Source organism: Heloderma suspectum, chromosome 1 (genome assembly GCF_057233095.1).
Source record: "Heloderma suspectum isolate Gila_16-S chromosome 1, 16-S_ref, whole genome shotgun sequence".
Taxonomy (NCBI): domain Eukaryota; kingdom Metazoa; phylum Chordata; class Lepidosauria; order Squamata; family Helodermatidae; genus Heloderma; species Heloderma suspectum.
Window position 1 is genome coordinate 199561459 of NC_139458.1, and position 23010 is coordinate 199584468.

General features: G+C 43.1%; 1 protein-coding gene across 1 annotated transcript in view; it reads right to left on the reverse strand.

Annotated features, from left to right (window-relative positions):
* Window positions 1-23010, reverse strand: part of COL5A2 (collagen type V alpha 2 chain) — a 191190-nt gene that overhangs the window by 27880 nt on the left and 140300 nt on the right. Inside the window, exons 18-31 of the mRNA XM_084815749.1 lie at window positions 20618-20716; window positions 18256-18300; window positions 18067-18165; window positions 17057-17110; window positions 12406-12513; window positions 9466-9519; window positions 8898-8996; window positions 8385-8438; window positions 5205-5303; window positions 5041-5094; window positions 4891-4944; window positions 3904-3957; window positions 2756-2809; window positions 335-379 (exon numbers count right to left, since the gene is read on the reverse strand). Of these exons, the coding sequence (XP_084671875.1) occupies window positions 335-379; window positions 2756-2809; window positions 3904-3957; window positions 4891-4944; window positions 5041-5094; window positions 5205-5303; window positions 8385-8438; window positions 8898-8996; window positions 9466-9519; window positions 12406-12513; window positions 17057-17110; window positions 18067-18165; window positions 18256-18300; window positions 20618-20716 (972 nt within the window). The remainder of the gene's footprint in view (window positions 1-334; window positions 380-2755; window positions 2810-3903; window positions 3958-4890; window positions 4945-5040; window positions 5095-5204; window positions 5304-8384; window positions 8439-8897; window positions 8997-9465; window positions 9520-12405; window positions 12514-17056; window positions 17111-18066; window positions 18166-18255; window positions 18301-20617; window positions 20717-23010) is intronic.

Here is a 23010-nt window from a genome sequence, read left to right on the forward strand (position 1 = left end):
AGTGTGTTTTAAGATCCTGGACTGAATAGAGTAGCACTGAAATGAACAATAAAAGATTACAAAGATTACAACTGAATGGCCTTGAAGCCTGGAAAATCTAGTTTTCAGGAGAGCAAAACTTGGTTTTTGCCTGTCATGATGCACTGGGAGAAGGAAACAGTGTCCAAGGCTGCATTTCAAAATCAAATTCAACTTATGATGTGCAAAGCTTGTCATTCTGGGATTTCTGCAGTGCACTGTTTCCATTTATGCGATTGTTTCTGTTCCAGATTTAGATATCAAAAACAGCGTGGACATTTGCTATAAAATGCCAGTATCAAAGGACAAAACTTACCCTTGGACCTAAAGGACCTGGAGCTCCACCATCACCAGGAACGCCCTGTGGGAAGGAAAAAAGGAAGTCATTCTTAACTACTACCGGTTCTAGATACAGAAAATCCAGAGTTACCCTTTCTTTCTGCTAATCTTTACTGGGGTCACTATACATGCATAGGGCAGTATCCAATGCTGTCACAGTGGTAGCAGTAGTTACATTATGCTAGCGTAAACCAACACTGTCACTGTCATCAATGACAGTGTCGGTCACTGTCATCATTAGCACTTGCTAGGCAAAGGGGAAAAGCAGCAGTTTACCACCAAAATTCAGCGGCAAATGGGCGTTTTTTTGCTTTGCCTAGCAAGTGCTCATGATGTTGCGCTAACGTTGCTTTCCGCGAGCACCGTGACAGCATTGGATACTGCCCAAAGTTCTGAAGTAAAATTGTCCATAATGAAGAAGAAAAAATTTCCAGCTCAGAAAAGGACTAGGAGCTGGTTGCTGTTGCTCAAATCACAGGCTACTCAGGTTCCCTTTAGATGTTACAGCAACAGCAGGGGGGCTGACACACTATGAGCTCATCCCATAGTGCTGCTGTAATGTTTAAAGGCACACACACACATGCAGGAAGCCAATTGCATCTGCTTCTTGGCAGACACTTGTCACCTGCCTAGGATTAAGAGAGACAATGGCTTCAAAAGGCCCCATGTGATTGCAGGGCTTCAGACATGACAGCAGCACTATAAATATTATACATTAATTAATATAATATTAATATTATACATCCAAAGGGCACCTTCCTCTCTAAATATGTCACTGCCATTGGTAGCATTGCTGTACAGTATATTAGGCTGTGTCTGTGTCACTCCCCTGAGCCAGGAAGCCTCAGGAACACCTGTGAGTTACATTGCTCCTCAAAACCAAGAGGCAGTATGACTCAGCACCAGCATTGGCCTGACAGCTTTCCAGAAACATAGGGTGCAATCAGATACAAACTCAACAGATGTGAACATAAGAAGAGCTCAGCAGGATCAGACCACGGTCTGTCTAGTCCAGCTTTTGGATTCTTACAACACCCAGCCGGATGTTTCTAGAGAATCTAGAGCCTATGCCTGTGCATCGGAATCCCCTTCTTATCTTTGATCACAGACTAGAGATAAGAAGAGGATTCCTCTCTCTGCCTTCTCACAAGCCCCCCCCCCAAGGTAGGGGTGGGGCTTGGGGAGGGGGCAGGGCAACAGGAGGAGCCCAAACCTCCATGGGCCAGATGGGCAACCTCCATGGGATGGAAGATGCCCTCCCCTGCTGCACAGGAGTGAAGATGATGGGAGGAATTTGCTTCTCCCCTGCCCGGAAGAGGGGGCAGGTAAGAATTTCCTCATGTAGACACTCTGGCTTTGGGGCTACCATGCAGGCGGCTCTCAAGGAGCCAGGGAGGGAGAGTCCCTGGGGGTAGGGAGAGGCTTAGAGGGGGAGGAGGGTAGGACTTATAATTTTGGCGTACACAGGGAGCCAGGACTGCTGGTCACTTGCACCCCTTGCTCAGCATCTCTGCTCAATAGTAGCAGAAGCAGCTACTTTTAGCAGGCAAGGGGAGAAAGTGCCATTACGTGTGCTGCTGGCAGCCAGGTTGAGACTCTGGGGGTTCTTCTCTAAAAATGATTCCTTCCCTCAGCTGGATTGATCCCTGCCCCAAGCCACAGCAGCTGTCAGGGCCCTCAGCATCAAGACAGAGGAAGCAGGAGGAGCCTCAAAACAAAAGAAAGAAGGGTAGTGCTAAGAACGATCTACCCCTGAGGCAACCGTGCTGCTGCCCCATTCTTTCAACAACAACAAAAAGTCAGATTTTGTGTATTCAGAGAAAAGACAAAAGAAAGGTGGGAAAACACGGATATACTTTGGGTTGTGCCATGGGTTGGTAATGTCCCGTAAAAACGGATCGCACAAAGGATAGTTGGTGTGGATCCAGCAAGGGGTGCTTCCAGACAGAGGGCTCCTGGCACTACCATTCAGAAGGCATTATGTAGCTATTCCATCCTTTCTTTTGTAATGGATTTTCCATAGTAAGAAAGAAGACAGAAGTGGTGAGAAAACATGGAAGGGTTACGAATGGAAGGCAATGACGTCTGGACACACACACACACACACACACCCTAAAATTCCATGGATGAGGCAGAGCAATGGCATGAGAAAATTCTCATCTGGAAGCGCCTCAAATTAATTACATATTGTATTTAAAAAAAAATCTCCCTTTTGGCAGGTCAGCCCAAGCTACAATAATATGGATTGTCTCTGAGGCACAGCTCTTTCTGGAAAAGCAGCTGTGGAGACATCAAACTGCAAACATGAGAGATAGAGCAATATAACAAACAGGTGAAATGACAACATCACTTCATCGAGCAAACAAAACTTGTGAATGCCAAGTTAAAAAGCAGTTACCTGGTCACCTGGCTTTCCCCCTTCCCCTGGAGGACCTGGAGGACCAGGTAAGCCCTGAGGGGGGAAGATAAGCAGAAATGTCAGCATGTAAGTTGAAGAACATATTGGCAGTGTTGCTTCTCTGGTATTTTATATTGAATATAATAGGGTAATTCATAGGTTAATCTGAACTCAGATTGCATGCAGTAATGGTGGTACAGAAGAAGATCAGCCCCATTACATAGTAGGCTGAAGAACTTACTCCATTTTTGGCCAAGTACCTCCTTCCCACAAGAATATGAAAATTAGTTGATTAATCAGTGAATGTCAATTTTAATGAACGAGGGCAAATTTTAATTGGACTGCGATTTAAGGCCAACCTTGTTTTTCTGAGGGTATTTTGGTTCTATGGGAAAGAAAAGAGAAAAAAAGATGCCCCTTTTATTCTATAAAATCCTTTAACCGATTGACAGCATTAAAGTACTGCATGGCTTGAGGCCCCCTCCTTCCCTATATCACACTGCAATGTCTATGATCATCAGTCAACGTTCCTTCTAGGTCAGGGGTGGGCAACACCCCCACCATCCTCCACTGCCGCCCCCATATGTATATACGGGAAATATACGGGAAGAAAAGGTGCCTGGAGCTCTACACAGCACTGAAAAAGTCAAATCTTACTTATTTGCAAGCTAGATTTGATAGCGGCCCTAAAATGGTCAAATGTAACATGTAAGCAAGCGAGATTTGACCATTTTGGAGTACCTTAGTGCTCGTATGCCATTTTTTCGTGTTTTTAAAAAAATACATTTTTCAGGAGACCGCAGCTTGTGTTGAGGAAGGGGGGAGTCCAGGTGGAGAAAATGGCCCCCAGACCTCCCAGAGGTGCCCTGTTGTAGGTAATGAATGAATGGGGAAACCCATGGCTACTTCTCCACTGAGAATCTTCCCCTTCTTGGAGACATCCCAATATCTTTTGGAAGCAACATGAGACCTTCATGTTGCACTCACAGTGAATGGGGTTAAAAGCAAGCATGGGATTGTTGAAGGACATATTGCTACTATGTTAGTGGACGTTTTATTCCATTTCTTTTATTGAATGCAATGTGTACCCAAAAGCCCTTAAGATGGGATGGGTTGAACTGAAAATACATTTGAAAAATACTACTCACCTGAAAGCCAGTAGGACCTGGGGGACCTTGTTCTCCTCTTTCTCCTGCTGGTCCCTAAAGCAACGAACAATATTAATCATATTCTATGGTAGTGTGTCAGCTTAAATCTTCATATTCTTTTCCTGAATGTGCTAATAATAGGAACGGGTTAGTGCTAATTATTTCTCATACCTTATTGCACTGTAGCTTGTAAGCAATTTGGCCTACGATACAGATAGTTAACACTTAATTTGACTCACTGCTGTATTCATTTATCTTTCATACTAATCTATATGATTTCAAGCATTCACTGTTGTTAAAATAAATGGCAGAGAACAATTTCTTTAAGATGTGCTTTGCTCCACATATATCGTTTACATGTCAGGGGTCAATAGAAGGAATAAAATAAGGTATCTGGACATTCTGCGGCGAGGTCCTGTTTTCCTAATACCAAACTGAAAAACAAACACATCTTTTTTGATAATGTTTCAAAGGAGGTGGGAAAGCTTTCCCTTTTAATAGTTTTACAGTCCAGTCCTATATATATATATATACCTACCCAGATGTAAGTGGATATAGGGTTGCAGCCTTAATACTTATATTTCTAAAACAGACATTTCTCCAGGGATTAATTCAAGTCAAGATCCTTTAAGGATAGAACTGAATGTACATTGTTCTGCTGCTTGTCTTTCAGTTCCTATATCAGCAGTTGTGTGCCCTCCTATACCTCTCTGCTCTATCCTATGCCACATTTATGCACCTATGTCCATATTCATGTATGCCCAGTCCCATTATCCTTACACACCTTTTTTTCTTAAATGAAAGTATCAGGGAAATGGACATGCACCTGTAGAGATGTATGGGGAAGTAGCTCAAAAGGTATGGATCACTTTGTAAATGCATTATTTCAGTGGCAGTGTTAATTTGGGGAAGCATTCATATCATATTGGATACTAGTAATGGGCCCAAGAGTAGCTGAGAGACAGATATTCTTGCTTGGTAACTTACATGTGGGCCGAGAGGACCGGCAGGGCCAACTTCACCATCTTTACCAGGAGCTCCCTAAAATGACACCATAAAAGAAGATTGGTTTGGTAAACACACATGCGTAAGGAAATACTGAGGTCTTCAGACAACACAAAATATTAAAGAACTCACTCTCTGCCCTGGGACACCAGCATTGCCTGCTTCTCCAGGTTTTCCAGGATCCCCCTAATTTGCACCCCAAAAAGAGAAAAGTATTATTAATCTTGCATTATTATTTTAAGCTAAAATATAGCCAACCTGATGAATAAGAGTAAATGATTTGACATAATACTCACGCTACCGCCTTTTGGCCCAGGGAGACCCATGCTGCCTGGCTGCCCTCTAATTCCTATTGGACCTGCTGGGCCTGGTCGACCATCTTCTCCTGGAGCACCCTACAAAAAACATCACACATGTAATGCTGAATATTGAAAACGTTTGATCCAATTTGACTTTTTTTCATTATAGAAAATCATGTCTAATTTGGTTTCAGAACCATTCCACACACCAGTGGCGGGTCCTTAGGGAATCCCAAGCGATCTACTGAATGAGAATTCAATAACTTGTTCAGTAAAAGTCATGCTGTCGATCAGGAAGTGTCCATTTTTATACATGCATAACGTAGGTGAGTCTAATATTCCCAAAGACAACTATTCCTATGAGAGGCTGAGCAAGTTTCAGCTGTTCAGTCCCACTCCATTGCCTCAGAGGATTTTGGTGGGAGCTGCTGCCTAGTATGATGCCAGGGAAGAACAAAGATGAGGGCAGGAAATGCTGCCCAACTGATCTTGGTTCCATACAGAACCTAGTCCTGTAACACAGGGGTAGGACACCTTTTTTCCGTTTTGGAGAAGCTCTTGGGGGCCACATTCTAATGATGGATGGGACCAAAGGCAAAATGGTCAGGATCTAGATATCAGCATCTTTTACCTTAAAAGTTCTTACGGCCAGTAACTAAGCCATAGGGGAGGCATCCCAAACTTTTAGGATGGGGTGGGGGGTGGGACCATGCAAAAGCGGGAAAACCACTAAATGATTGACGGTTAGGGGAAACATGGCACTGCCAGAAAAAGGGGTGTGGCCTTCTGGGGAAACCCAGAGGGCCGGATTGGGACCCCAGGAGGGCCGGTTTTCGCCTATGGGCCTGAGGTTCCCCACACCTGCTGTAATAAATAAAAGTGTGATTTATTTCGAGACTCTTTTGTCACTTGCTTTGAGATCCTCTCTGAACTATAAAGTGGGACATACATATTCTCTAAATACATACATACATACATATATGTAGGGATGGCGGAGAATTCCGCCACGGATCTCAGTGAGGCCGAATGCCAGTGCACCCGGCCCCCCGAAATCCGTGGCGGAACAAAGCCCCCCCGTCCCACCACCCCGCAAAAGGCGCGCAAAACTGAGCACCTACCTGGTGCCGTTTGCGCTACTTTGCGCATGGCGGCCGCGTCTGCAGCTGCCATTCGCTTCATGATTTTTCCCATGATAGGCTATGTAAATAATTACGTAGCCTATCACGGCTAACGCAGGGACGCCATTTGCATCCTTGTGGAGGCTGTGATAGGCTACGTAAATATTTACGTAGCCTATCACGGGGAAAAAAAGGGACGCAAATGGCGGCGGCTATGGCGGCCGCCATTTGCATCCCTGCGTAGCCCAGCAGTGGCCGGATGTTGCTGCGGGCGGCCCCAGCCGGCGGCTCTGCGGAGCTGCTGTGGAGCAGAGCCGGCCGGCAAGGATTTCGGGGGGAAGGACGGAGCTCCTCTCCCCCACCGCAGATGTCACAAAACGAAACAGGTAAGCCGTTTCATACATCCCTACATATACGTATACATACATACTCCTGTCCCTATAACATTAGTATTATTTTAACATTGATTAAGCACCAATGCTGTTCTGGGACTACAGAGGACACAGACTTGGCATACACATCTTATGATTCATGTTCAGAATCTAAAGATACAAGGGGGAGTGGGGGAATGCACTCAGCCAATTGGTATTTTGGGAATATGCTGAGTCACACCTTTCTAGTAATGTAGACATATAAAATAAGTGTGGTGTGCATATATCTGAAGCAAGGAAGATGGGAGTAACTAAAGGAAGGACTTCAAGGTCAGCATTCCATTTAGAAGTGGTCAGCAAGACGCTTCTGGAAAGCTTATGAACAGGGTACAGAAACAACAGCCTTTCGTTGTTCATTTCTAGCATCAAGCATTCAAAGGTGCATGGCTTTCTGTACATAATTCTATTTAGGTTGCCTTTAACTATCATCATAGCTAATAGCCTGTGATAGACATGTTCTCCATGCATTTTTCTAATCCCCTTTTAAAGCCATCTAACTTAATGTTAATGTTAATATTTCTACATTAAGCAAAAAACCTGCAAAAACCCACATCCTTTCCGGAGCTTCCTGCTTTCGGTTTCTTTGCAGGATTAGGAATGGCTCCTTTACACGGCAGCCACATGGTTTGAACTGAGGGAGTGCCTTCCTCCCTCCCTGGCATGTGTGCAAAGCGGGGGGGGGGGGTCTTGTTTTCACAGCTTGCAACCCCAGGTAACCTCTGACTTACTTCTGAGTAGACATAAAATGTAAGATTGTGCTGTAAGTCTGCAACCCTTGGCACACTTATGTGGGAGCAAGCCGCGTTGAACTCAATGGGACTTACTTCTGAGCCGACACAAGATCACCCTGCAAGTCTGCAACCCTCGGCACACTTACTTGGGAGTAAGCCCCACTGAACTTAATAGGGTTTTCTGAAACAACAGAGGACGTTGCTTCTGAGCTTGGTGGCGTGGGGGATCAGATGTTGCAGGGAGGCATTTTACCCTCCAGCTGAGAAATACAGAGGCAGGAGATGCAATCGGCAGGCGATTCTTGCCCTCACGATTGTCAAATCTGCTCGGGTCTCCTTCCGTGCAACCCCGCTCCCATCCTCAGTGCCTTCGTCATCCTGACCATGCCCCCAACAACTGAAAAGAAATGCCCACAGCAGGCAGACACAGCAGTTTCTTCCGCTACTGGAGAATTTCACAGGGAGGTCATGGCGCTCCTGTTCCGTGGGCTGGAAAAAATACCACATTTTTTGCATTTGGGGAAAACACGAGATAGGCTGGAGGAAATGGCGAGAGACACCCTGGAGAGTAACGGTGTCATCTAAAGAGCCCGCAAACCTCTGAGAGAGAGCCCTCTCAATAGCAGGACAAAAGCTCCGTGTGATGAACCTCTTAGTGGCTATCCTTCCAACTTGTGGCAAGCAATTAATTCCATATGAATTATGCACTGTGGAAGAAGTACTTCCTTTCGCCTGTCCCCACAGCCTCCTACCTTGCTCTTCCTGCCAACTCCAGACCAATATGATCATGTTTATTCTATAGACATGTATATGCCATTCTATTAATCTGAAGACTTTACTCTAACCAGGGCAAACATATTTGCTGTGTAAAGTTATTAGATTTCTAAATTTACTTACCAAAGGACCAGGTTTTCCTTCTGGACCTGAAACACCTGGATTCCCTGTGAGACCCTATAAAATAAAATATTACAAAACAATGCTAATTTTAGCACTTAACTGTTTGATGCAACTAAACATCACATATATTCATAAGGTGCACTTAGATATTTCCATACTATTGCCACAACGTTTAGCCTACAGCTATCGCCTACTACTGTTTCATTCAGTTTGACCTATAAGAAGATTAATGTTCATACTGTCCTTCGAACAGCTCCACAGACTGGAGAGATTTTTAAAATCTAGTCTTTTATGTCTATGTGATATCACCGTTCTTCCGCAAACATTCCTTTTTATGTTCACATGACAGGTCTTCACTGATTAAACTATTCAGTGGAGTGCCTAATAAGTATTACCAGCAAAAATATTGTATGCCCTCTCAAATCAATTCAGATGTTCGACTTCCTGAAATGACCATTCACCTTTGTCTCTTGGAAGTGTTAAATCTAGACAAGTGTGCCATTATTTCCTTACCCTGGCACCTGGCAGGCCAGGTTCCCCAGTGCGACCAGGATCACCTTGGCTTCCTTTAGGGCCCGAAGCCCCTGCAGAACCACGCTCTCCTTGAGCTCCCTGCAAACAGAATTTAAATAATAATTGTCAGTGCTAGGCCAGACTTAATTAAAAGGGATTGTTAACATAATCACTACTGGATTTTGTTCCTGTAAGTCATCTCTGAATTTCCCCATAACAGGTTTTGCAAAATAATTCATAATTTGTTTCAAATTGATTCATTTTCCTAAAAGAGAAAACTCTTAGCAGCCAATACATCAGCAAAATAATAGCCTCCTGAAGCAAAATAAAACACTACACTTTTCACAGCAAATCTCTATAAAATCTAAAAAAAACCACCACCACCACCCCGTACACACACTGCTAAATCCCAGCACTTGTGGAAGACAGCAGTTCGAGTGTGGCTAGTTGAGTGAGGAATGCAAAATTTCTATTGATCCTGCCTCATACTTTAATTTCCCTTTCCCTATATCTGTAGTATTGTCAATAATACTTATGAAGGTCTTGATGTGTGATGATGTCAACTCACCTTTGGTCCCGGCAAGCCATCAGAACCTGGAAAGCCACGATTTCCAGGAGGACCCTATGGAATCAAAGGCATTTTGTTGTTGTTGTTGTTGTTTTAAAAATAAGTTACGTATAACATGCAAACTTACATTTCTGGAGATTGCACAAAATGTAGAACACTGACTACATGCAATTTGGCAGTCTCAAAGCTCCATGATGATTGTTCCAAAAAATTAATTGCCTTTTCCCAGTTAATACTAAAGTTATTCATGTCCATAGTCCTATCTCTTAAACATCTAGTTTTCTAGTGTATACAGTTATAGTATATACAGAATCTTTGAGTATATTTTTAGTATATACAGAATCTTATGTAGCCATATTTTGTGATCAGGTATGGTATTTGCTTTTCAGAGCCAACCTACCACAACTTTTGCTGTTACTCACAAATTCATGTCAAAACTTTGATCTTTTGCTCTTACATCATCTAATTATTCAGACACAACTATTATTGGTTCCCTTCTAATGGTCTGAATTTACTAGAGTCACAGAGTTATGGGAGCTGAATTTCAAGTACATAGCTAGAGGAAGAATTGCATGTACGCATGTAGGAATGTATGAGAAATTAGTTTCAGTTAGTTTTTGATCAGGATTTACACAGTTCACTCCAACAAGAGTGTTGAACACTCTTGAACACAATCTGCAGTCGACGTCCATACATTTCCGAGCTAGCAATGTGATTTGCAGACCCAAAAAAGGCATCCAACAACATGCATACATCTGAGAAATGCACATGAAAAATGTGTCCATTCGAAAAATGAATTTAAAAACACGTTTTAATCAATGGGAGAAGAATGCATCTATTTCAGAGATGTGCACAACTGGTGTGTACATTTGGAAAAATCTGCATGGATATCTCCACAAATTTTTGTGCAAAAAAAGAGAGAAAGAAATATGGCAATCGGATAAGGACAAGAGTAGGAACGTGCTGTGCAGTGAAATTTGGGGAAGTTCACTGAGCTCAAGTTTTTCTTGTACACACATCCCTAGACACATGTAGTCTTGTTGAATGGGTTCACCCGTGAGCCCATTCCCTCCCACCCCTCTTTAATATGCATTTTTAAACTCCACGCAAAAATCCACATTTAAATGTACTTTCTCTCCAAATGCACATTTAAAAATGGATTTTCTCTTAAAATACACCTTCTTAAACATATTTTCTTTCAAAATACACATGTTTAGGTTTATTTTGCTACTTTGTGAGCCACAAATTGCACTAGTACACTTGGGAAGTGCGAAAGCCAGTGGATAACTATGTCCCACTAGCTGCACATTGGTCTGGGAGGTACAGATCAAGCCAGTTCGTAACGCAATTCACAAAGGTTAAATTCCTCAGGCACCCCTACCTATAACCCGTTATAGCAACACATATAATAGAATGTGCACTTCAATAGACAGTATAGGAGCTATAGGTGTGGAAGTCTTTCCAACTTTTCACAATGCCCATAATATTTCAGGTGAATTATTTATGTGTCAACAAAATGTCTAATTTCAGAAAGTTTATTGTTGCTTAAACAATCACCTTTGCTACAACCATGTAGCAAAAGTGAAAGTCATGGAAATATTTACAAATCAACTACATCATTCAGTATGTTTGGATAAACAATTAAAAAAAAACCAGAATGTTCCGAACTCATCTTCTTCCCCACTAAAAAATGGAACAAGACAAGAACGCTTTGGTCATTTCTGTCAAATAAGACTCAAACAAAATGGCAGTATTCTCATGGGGCTATTTCTGACAATTGAGTTCTTAATCCCTAACATCTTCTTTATTGTATCACTTCAAGAAAATAGACAATAAAATCTTTATTTGATGGGATGTTGCCCTAAATCAGCATGTGTTTTTAGTAAGAGAGAGAATTGTCTAGTGTTTCCAATGACAGACACAGTTTTTTTCACTTTGGGAAGTTCAGGACTAGTCCTGCCATTAGGCAGCATGAAGGAACCCATTTTAGGCAACAACGTTTAGAACATATTTAGAAGAAATTGTCATTTTTTACATTTTATGGGTTTGCTTCCAATTGTCACCTTCAGCAAATGGAAGGGCTCCTTCCATCCACAGAAGGCTTTTGATCCAGCAGAGGGATCCCACCAGTGGAAGGTGCAGAAGGTTACTTATAGGGATGCTGGAAAAATCTGCAACAGATTCAAATGAGTTCCTATTTCTATAAATCTGACCCACAGATTCTGCAGCAGACTGGCTTTTCCTGAGTCACATCGATTCTGCAGACCAGTTTTTCTACTTTCTGGAACTGTACACAAATTTAGTTGTACAAAAATACACCCTCCCCGCAAAAAGACTCAACTAAAAATGCACATTTTCCCCCATAGGCTAAATCGTGAAAATGTGGATATCTGGGGGTGGGGGAGTTGTGAATTGGTCGCTTTTTTTTTCCCTTTGGGGAAAATTTCTGCAAATTGACATTAATTAATGTGCATTACAGCATGTGCGCAAGTGTACATTAGCACTAATGTGAATTAGTCCAAGTAGAATGAAATTATCCTACAAAAATCCGATTCCATCAATGAGCGGACAATGGAATGAAAGACACCTGACAATCCACGAAACACAGATGGAATGGATTTAACAAAATCTGCCCGTCCTTAGTTACTTTTGCTGATTCTCCCCTCCCCATGCAACACTTTGCGCCCTCCAAAACGGTTCTGTAAACCTCCAGAGCAGATTTTTGGAAGATGCAAGGGACTGCAGGGGAAAATCAGCAAAAGTTACCTCCCCGACCTTCCACTGGTAAGAGTGAAGCCTTTATATCCAAGCCTTTATATTTTTACCACTCTATCTGGACACTATTTGGATTTTCTGCCTCAGGCACAAAAAGAAATGGGGCTTTCCCGGAGCTGCCCCAAAACAAAACTACTGAGATTTTTTTCTTCCTGTTATCCTTACCCTTTCTCCCACAGGTCCAGGAGGGCCAACTGATCCTGGGTCACCACGAGGACCTCTTTTCCCTTCTTCACCAACAGGGCCAATTGGTCCCTGAGGGCCATGCGGTCCCTAGTGAAAAACATTCACATTTTTAATTCACATTAAAACAATTCACCTATGCATCCATCATGTACCCACTCACACAAACACAGACACTCATTCTCCAACAAGACAGATAGCAATGGCTATCTAAAAGCACAGCTATTCCTTTTGTGTTCATGTCATGATCAGCTAATGTTTCATGGAGAGGGATGCCTGAATGGATAGCATTTCTGCAAATCTTTCCATCAAATTCTTCGTTTTCCAGTATAAATTCCAACAATTCATGGCAATTCTGGAGCACTGCCAGACTGCATTAGGGAGAATTTATTCTATAATTATTTGTTCATATGATGCATACATAAACCCTCATTCTAGAAAGAAGGATGTTTCTGTAGACACAAACAAAATTAAACTTAAGCTGTGTTTTTCAAATTCAGTGAATCATATATCAAATCACTAGAAACCATTTGTAAAGAATGGTATCCAGTTGTTACATCCTTCCATACAGAAATAGTTCCTGACAGGACAACTCCAACAACATCGGTCTGGAGATTAACTAACTCCTAGTAGTAAAGGTACAGAGTATCTCCATGGAACTGAGAGTAAGGGTGAACAGAATGTTGGACTTGAACCAATAAGTCCTGGGTTCAAATTCCTGCTCACAAGCCCAACAAGGATCTCAATGTGACCTTGGATAAGCCACTCTCTGCCCAACCAGATCCACAAGGATAACCCTGTGTATGGTGCCCTCCGTTCCTTGGAAGAAGGGTGAAATACAAATGTGGTATCTAGGGATGTATGAATCCCTTACCTAGCTCCGTTCTGGGGCATCCGCGGTGGGGGGGAGACGCTCCATCCCTCCCCCCCGAATCTTCCCCAGCCGGCTTCACTCTGCGGCAACTCTGCGGAGCCGCTGCCAGGCTACTGCGGCCGCAAATGGCGGCTGCTACGCCGGCCGCCATTTGCGTCCCTGCAAAGCTGTGATAGGCTACATAAGTATTTATGTAGCCTATCACAGCAAAAGGCAGGGATGCAAATGGCATAGTGGCCGCCATTTGCATGGCCACCTTTTGCCATGATAGGCTACATAAGTATTTTGCATAGCAGCCACCATTTGCGCCCCTGCTCTTTGCCGTGATAGGCTACGTAAGTATTTCCATTGTCAGGGTGGAAACTGAGCCCAGAGAGCCCCAGAGCAGTTCTGATTCTGAGGAGGAACAGCAATCTGAGGGAGAGGAGCCAGCTCATCCCTCACAGGCTCAGCACCTGGCAGAGATTCCTCCTGCCAGCATTCCTGAGATAGATTTCTGCAAATCTTTCCATCAAATTCTTTGTTTTCCAGTATAAATTCCAACAATTCATGGCAATTCTGGAGCACTGCCAGACTGCATTAGGGAGAATTTATTCTATAATTATTTGTTCATATGATGTATACATAAACCCTCATTCTAGAAAGAAGGATGTTTCTGTAGACACAAACAAAATTAAACTTAAGCTGGTAGTGAGGGAGTGCGGGAGGGGGGCTTCTTAGATGCTCGATGCAGATGCAAAGAGCGACGAGCGATGGAGGGCGCAGAAAGGAGGCGTAGCGCCCGTTTGGCATGCAAGCAACGGCCGCCTCCCATGGACCCAAGGGAAAGAGGGAGGATCTCTCCCTAGCCCATAAGTTCTGGGTCTTCAAGTGACTCTCTTTCAAACGGGGATCAACTGCCTACTTGGAGCTTAGGCCACTCTGCTGTTCCTTGCTTCAGTTGCTGGTGATTAGCATCTGAAAGAGTCATTAAGTTGTAAAAGGATTAAAGCTTTGAAAAGAATTCCTTTCATCTGTGTCTTGAGTTGGCTATTGGAATCTACTGAGAGAGGCCGCCAAGGCGCTCCTGACATATGTAGCCTATCACGGCAAAAGGTGGCCACGCAAATGGCGGCTGCTACGACGGCTGCCATTTGTGGCTGCAGCAGCCCAGCACAGGCTGGAAGAGGAGCCGGAGCCACCGCCGCATCCGCCGCATCCACTGCCACTGCATCTGCCGCCGCATCCACCACGAGGTAGGCTCCATCCCGGGGGGATTCCGTGGGGTGGCGGGGGGGATTGCTGCATTCCGCCACGGACTCTGGGGGGCCAGATTCTAAAGAATCCGGCCTCACTGGAGTCCGTGGCGGAATTCTCCAACATCCCTAGTGGTATCTTATATAAGAATATGGTAGTATAAGGCTTATAACTAGAGATCTACCAGACTGATTTTACTTATTTTTATTTTCAACTGAAGCTTGAGCAGTGGAGACATGCAGAAAATTTTGAAACTTTGTAAAAGTTCAAAGCTTGAGCTTTGGGCAGCTCAGGGAGGGAAAAGGCAAAGGGGAGGTTAATGCATATGCCCTAGACTGTGCATGTAATGTAACATGTGACACATTGTGTGTATACACATGTAATAATGCTTACTCCTGTCAGGTCTTCGAGTGCTGGGCCAATGGAAGGACAGGCACAGAATGTTGGGGAAGGGGCTGAAGAAAAGTCAGTTCGTGATAGAGGAGGAGGAAGAGAAGCTAAGTTGAAAGAGCTGAAAGGATGCCAGAGGGAGAAGGGAGAGAAAAAAACAGAGAAAAGGGATGAAAACAAATAGATAAAATACCAGAAAGAAGAGGAAAGGTGACATGAAGGAACAGAATCTATAGACTGGAAGAAACCTGCATTGTTTTTTTACTTTAATTTTGATTGATTATTTTTTAAAAACATTTGCAAATTTTGAAACTCCAAAGAATTTCAAAGGTCAAGCTTTAATAGCAAAATAGTATGTTTCTTGGCACCACACCAAACACTCTCAGGGTTCAGTGCTGGTTTATTTGCTCCACCCCAAACAATGCCTGATCTGACATCACATGTTTTCAACCTCAAACTTCAAGAAATGGTAAATGAACTTTTTAAAAAGAACATTTTTTTCCTTTGCCATTTTATTTGTAGTACATTTATTTTAAAAGTGTAAAGTTGTTCCAGTCTCAAGGGAAATGGGCAAACATATTTTTATCCAATCATTCTCAAACTACTAGGCCCGTGGCGACATGGAATTTAGACTAGTATAGATAAATTGTTCTGGGATACGAAACAAAAGAAAGGTGAACTGTCCTAACTGCTATCAATTTCTCTGGTTTGCAGAATCATCATTCAGCACACCTGAAACAAATGCTAGCCAAATCAGGGTTCCAGCAAATGCTAATGTGGATCATTTTTCATGACAGCAGAAAGAGCTTCGGATTTGGGTCAATGCATCCCATATTGGGCATCCTCAGTGGCTGTATCTAAGCCACTCTATCACAGTGGCCCTGTTCAGGATGCACATTGAGGAAGGATGGTTAGGCTAACCATGGTGCATCGCTAACCACTGCAAGTGCTACTACCACATGTGCAGGTAACCATGTTCCACAATGTGGTTAGACTAACCATTCTTTAACCACCTTCTCTCTCGCAGGAACACACAAAACTTCGAATGGGTGGTCATGCATCCCAGAGGCCTTTGTGCTGTCAGCCATTTTGGTACTTGGTGCTGTCAGCCATTTTGGTGCTAGGCAGCTACTCCTCCTTTGGCCACTCTTGCAGTGGAGCTCTATGGCAGCTGTCAATTAACCACGGAGTCTGTTCAGACATCACGCTACACCACAGAGCCCACTAACCATCTTGGAACAAGTGGTTATTGAACAAGGTTAGTCCGTGGCTAATAAACCACTATGGTTGGGACAGACACCTGTTCAGACATACATTACGCTAAGCCAACACGGTTAGCTCAAAACTCCTAACCATCATGGCTTAGCATGATGTCTGAACAAAGCCTCTATTAACTTTGCATAGCATTTTACCTGACTATCATTTTGCTACTGTAAATAAAAGACGTTGATGATGAGAAGCCATTGCATACAAGTGAAATAGTGCAACATATATTAATTAAAAATTCACAAGTAAGGCTGATTAACGTGCAGTCAGATCCTGAGCCCATTTATTCAGAAGTTCCATTCAGCCACATCAGACCTTTTATACCCAAGGTCTTCCGCAGCTTTTACGGGTGGTGAAATGTGCAATACAGCAGCAAATGTTAATAATGTAATGTTCTGATCTATTTTTATGACAAAGTATTTGTTCTGCATGTAAAATCCTATTATTATTTTAATATTATGGGGCAAGCGCAAGTCACTGGGGCCTTTCAAGCTAATGACACTTCTGTTTATTGTTAATGGCTTGGAACTGTATGTTACATTAGCAACTATTTTTCTGATTATGGGATGTTGTTGTTTAAATCTCAGAATCATCTCTTTAAGCAGAGTGGAATCCTTAGAGCCAAAAAGATCGCAAGATCATGTTTAATATTGTTTCTTTAAAACCAAAAATTGCATTTCTTTTCTTCATGAGAAAATCAATGAAAGGAGTTGGGGTGGAACAACCATAAAAAAAAACCCAAGTCATAAAGATGGTAGCATGTTAAGAGATGGAAATGAATAAGAGGAAACAAAGGTAAGGAAACACGTTCTTTTGACAAAATAAATGTGAACGATGGCTTCTGGAAATCGTATTTTTAAGACTTACAGGTTCTCCTTTGGGACCTGCTTCTCCTTTGAAACCTGGAACACCAGGGTCTCCCTGAAAATAAGTATCATCCATTAAATCAATGATTGATGATTCTGGGTTTGCCAAACCTGATAAGAAGTACAATGATATCTGTGAATTATACTTTATATCTGCTGATATACTCTATACATAAGCTGTTCTTAAGGGCACAGTGACAGTGACATTACAGCTGAGACACCACTGTAGTAATTTGATGGTGTATCTAATGCTTTCCAGTTTAAGGCTGAGATCTAAATTAGGGCTCTTATGCTATTTAACACTCTAGCAAATGTATGTCGGCCATTCTGTGGGGTGAGGTTCAAGGTAAACAAATTGCTGTTTTAGCAAAGAACTTGGGCTGCTGTAAGCAATCCCTAAAAGGGGGCCCAAGCAACAAAGAACTGGCTGGAGCTAGATTCTGAATGCAGCTGCCCCCTGGTGGTGAACCAGAGAACTGTAGTTAGGAGCATCCCCCTGGATACCAAAGTATACTTAGGCCCTGGCTCCACCCATCCAGGCTGACCATTGGGCCCTCTCAAACAGGAAGGGCTATAAAAGGCTTCCTATCTGAACTGAGACTTTGCCTGAAAGACAATAGTTTTCATGGCTCTGGTGTGTTTCAGTGCATTCCTCAGCTCTGTTTCTTGGCTTAGTCCCTCAGATCTGACACCCCAGCACGTGGGTGGGCAACAAGTGGCCCACGAACAAGCTAATCTGGCCCTTTTACAAGGGAGTCAAAACTGGCCCCCAGACTCCCCAAAGTTGCCCACCCCTGCCCTCATGTGACATTTGACTTCTGGCTCCAGACCCCTCACTGACAGCTGCCCAGGGCTCAGCCCTGACAAGATTATACCTAAGAATGACAGGAAGCAATCTCATTTCAATAATCGCCTCTACATTTTGTCACTGATTTCACTCACTATGCTGGCACTACCAACAGCTCTAGAAGCTAATCTGTACCCTTTCCAAGGTGACAAAGGCGTCATTACCATTTGTCCTCGGATGCCAGGCGGACCTGTGCTGCCTTGTGGTCCTGGAGAACCAAGAGGACCTGGTGAACCAGGAGGTCCTGAAGTACCTGGAGATCCCTACAAGACAAATACATATGGCTGACAACATCACATTGTGGAAGACACAACCTTAAAAGGAGTATTTGTTTGTTTGAGTCAATTACTTACTGTTGGCCCTTTAGTACCTGTGGAACCATCTGTACCAACAGCACCCTAAAATAGCATAATATACATTATTATAACAAGCTTCACTATACAAGAAGGTGTATACATGTGCACCTTCTTTCAATGACAGAAAGGGCAAAATGTGAAAAAGTTCCACTGTTTCTTATCAAGTGACACTGACCACATCTCTGAACACTGGAGATATGAGTATTCCTTACACTGAATGGATGCTGGCAGCTTTAGATAAAATCAAAGGCAGTTGGGCATGGGCTAATACCTCGTGGACACCCAAAGCCACCCAAAGAAAGTGAAAACAATGAAGAATCTTGTGGCACCTTAAAGACTAACAAATATATTATGGCATAAGCCTAGGGTCTGCAACATGGCACCCATGGCCACCTATGTGCCTATGAACATCTCTCCTGGCTCCTGCCAGGCCCCTCCTGATTTTTATTATATTTTAAAATATTTTTTGGATTAAAAACAAATTAACTGGGAAGGTGACATGCTGCAAAGCAAAAGATCAGCCTCTATTGCCATCTTTATTTCAAAGAATGCCTCTATCCTCCAGAGACATTCTTAGAAAATAAAAATGGTGGGTGGCTGCAACTCAGTGCTTCCTTTTGAAGCATACACAGCTGCCCAGAAAAAATAAAAAGGTACGCTGGGGGGTGGTAGGGAGCATCCTGGGTGTTTAGAGGGGTGGGGCTAGGAGTAAGAGTATGAGGTGCTTTGCCTTTGTGTGAGAGAGAGCTAGTTTCTTTCTTTTCTTTTCTTTCTTTCTTTCGGCATGGTGTGTATTTTGCCTGGTTGTGTGTGTGTATTTTGCCTGGCTCTTCTTTTGGTTTGTGGTGTGTGTGTGTGTTCGTGATTCTCTGAGCATCACCAGGTTACCTTCTGTGGACATTTTGTTATGCTCTGTGGGGGCAAATATGTGATTTGGCAATCAGATCCCACCTCTGACTTGTACACAGTTCCTTGGCCACGTTACTTAGCTCTGAGCCTCATCAGTTTGCCTTCTTTAAAATGGATGCTGGAGCAGAAGACTGAGTTTAAAAGAGTCTTCTTGTATTTTGGAGCCAGACCCCACCTTTGCCTTGTTCTTGGGCAAGTTACTTTTCTTTTAGTCTCATCACTTTGCCTTCTAGGAAATTGCAGGTTTGTGACTGGCCATGCCCACAGTGGCAGCCATTTTGTGAATGGCCAATCCCCTCCCCATGGCAGACATTTCTGAGACTGTCCATGACAATCTGTTAAAATTCCAAATGTGCCCACACTGACCCTAAAAGTTTGGGGACCCCACGAACTAGAGTTTGAAAATTGATGCCATAATAAAGTCTGTTAGTCTTAAACTGCCATAGGACTCTTGGTTGTTTTTGCTGCAACACGAACTAACACGGCTATCCCTCCAAAAAGTGCTACAGTAAAAATGGATTAGGCACAACAGTCTCAATTAACTAGATGACAAGGTGGGATTTTCTAGGGCAGTATCCAACGCTGCCCAACTGCAATGCAGATTTAGCACTTTGGATAGGAGCTGGAAATGAGTGGAAACATTCGTTTCCAGAATGGGGCAAGTCAGCGGAGCGCACATAACAGAGCTCCGCTGACCTATCCCAATCTGGAAATAAGCATTTCTGCTCATTTGGGGGTTCGCTTTATGAAGAGCTACATCGCTGTTACACAAATGGTAGTCCTGCTTGTGCAGTGAGGCAACAGGAGCACAGCAGCCCCATCGGATATTACCCTGTGATCCTTGCAAAAACATACGTATGCCTACCTGTCTGTGTAATTTCAACAAGGCAATTACACAAGTGTCTGAATTAATATGTGCAGGATTTAATGTGCAATTATTTCTAGCCACAATGAACGAGGTGGTTTCCTTTTTAATAACACCTTTAGGGAAATCTGTATAGTCATTTGGGCATCTGAGGCTACCTACTACATATCATTTAGTCCGGAGTAACCTACATAATATGTATTCAATAATGCATCAAACAAATTATGGTCTGGTTCGTACTGAGTTGGTAAACGTGTGTCTGTGTTGTACCACTTCAAACTGTAGCAAGAACTCATATGACTGAATACACAGACACAAACAAATCTCTCGACGTGAAAAACAAGATATTGGAAAGAAAGGTATTAGTTCAGCTTTCTTGCTCACATGGTAGGCTTTTTGTGTTTGTTTGTTTGTTTTTTAGTGAAGGGAATTCTCTCTCTCTCTCTCTCTCTCTCTCTCTCCTCTTTTCATGTGTGTGTAACATTCAGTCATATGAGCCCCACCTATATTCCTGAACTAGTACAAGTCAGGCACAGTTCTACCACTTCTTATGTTGTTAAGAAAGTGGAAGTCTGATGAACTTACAGGAAGACCAGATAATCCTGCTGGACCCTGCAGGCCCGTTTCCCCTCGTTGTCCCTGTGGGCCTTCTGGACCACGTGCACCTGTTGGACCAGCTTCACCCTGGAGTTTCACACAAGAAATAAATAAGATGTTAGAAGGAAACATGCTGTTTATTAATATTAATCACCATCATCACCAAGTGAAGACTCCCATCAATTGAACTCTTTTTTTCTTCTTTTAATAGATTGTACTACTGATGACTCTGTAAGTAAATTGCAAAGACTATCGCTGGATGAGGCGGTCCTACCATTAGGCAGAGTGAAGCAGCAACTTCAGGCAGCGGATAGTGCAATCGGGGTGGCAGCAGCTGGAACTGAGCCCCCCAAGCTAGCCTGCTGCCCTCAGGTGTAGTAGAGAATTCTGTCCTGTCACCATGCTGAAGTAACTCCAACTGCCAGTCCGGTTGGTTTCTGTAGGTGGAATGGTGAGGGGAATCTTGTCTTTCACTTCAGGCAGTGAAATTGAGCCCTGTCACTGGATCATATCAAGATATTCATCCATTCCTGTATCCAGTCTCTGAGCTTCACATATGCCAGGTGCTATAAAAGTTCACTGATAGATTTCTTAATTTTGGATTGTATTGTGGTATAGCTTTGTCTCTGTATTTTTATCCTTAAAAAAATAAAAATAAAAAATCTGATTACGTTTTCCACATATAGTGAGGTGAACAGTTCACCACAGAGGTATTACAGACTTGGCATAATAGATCAACTATTTGTGGTGTATGTACTACATTCATAAAATGATATTTAAATCATGTTAATCACATGCAACTAATATGTAAATTAGAGGAGGCACATCATATATATCTGATGCAACTCTTAATATAATTTGGTATCAATCTACTGGTTTATAAAACTGAGGAACTTGCCACATATTTTTTTAAAAAAATCCAAAAACCTCTTTCCTTTCCCTTCCTTTCCTTCCCTTTGACTGTTTGCATAGCCTTGGACTGATTTATTTTCCATGCATTAAAAGGGATTATTATTTAATCCCTTACATTACTGCATTGGCTAATGTTAGGTTATTGTTTAGTGAAAATTGCCAACTATAAATGCAACATAAAACATCTGCTAGTCTTATTAGTCCTTATACTGTTTTTCTCTGAGGCCAGATGTTGCCAGATGTTTACACTGCAGAGGCTTTAAAAACTTCAGGGTAGAGAATAGTTCAGCAGCTCATCCTCCTCCACCACCCCACAGAGCTATTTCAGTATATCTTGTCTCTCACTCATGTACTGTAGGGAAGGAGTGACAGGAGAAAGGATGCTTTACACCAGGACCGAAGTAGAGGAGCGGGCTGGGAAATCTAAGAATAGGGATGGGTGAGTAATTTGCTCCATGAAGGGTTTCTCTCCCTCTCTCTCTCTCTCTCTCTCTCTCTCTTTTTTACGGATTTACTCATTCATTCCTTCTGGAACCAAACACAGAGCTGAATGCAATTCACATCTGGAACTTCATAGATGTCCACGTGTGCGATGCAGCTCATGAAACAAAAGATGTCTTCATGCGCATGTTTGAAAAATGCACAAAGAAAACTGCATATATTTCCAAAAATGCTCACAAACATGCTTTAGTCAGTGGGTGTGTGCATAAAAAAAAGCATACAGTTTTAAACTGTGCACAGAAAGGGCATACATTTGAAAAATGTGCACAACAATACATATGAATGTGTGGTGGGGCAGGGGACACGGATGGAACCAGGATGGATAACCTCAGTGGTGGAAAAACAAGAATCTCAACACGGGCTTGACAGATCTGCCCATCTTTATCTAAGAAGCTTCTTCCCATATGGAGCTCTCAAGTTCCAAGTGAGCATCTGCTTAACCCCACCTGAGGAAGGTGACCAAGCCCTATTAGAGCTGCCAGGTTGTAACCCAGAAGACAGCTATACCTTTAAACTCCAAAAGGTATATTTTAAAGTTCCTTGATCCAGCAGCTATCAGGATTCCTTTAGCCTCCACTTTACTTCTAAGCCCAAACATACGCAGACGAGAGGCTTCAGTCTACAGCTTTTATACAGATGCAAATTCTCAGTGACTCTCAGTCTACAAAGGAATGCCTTCAGGGATTCAAAGGAAGTTACCAGAGTTGCCCGCCATTTGAAGAGGGAGGCAGTCTGACTAGCCTAACTTAACAGGCGGAGGTCCCTCTCTTCTTGTGAGGCCTCTAAGCGCAGGCCTCTTTTCACATAAGGCCAATCGGGCAGACCATCTAAGTTCCGCCCTGGCCTTCTCTCTCTTTGCTCTGTGCCTGCGTATGGCGTCTATTAGGTCATACTCCCCAGACCTCAACTCCTCCTGTTCGCTGCCTCTCATGGGGGGGGGGGGGGAAGACGGACCGTCATCCTCAGCC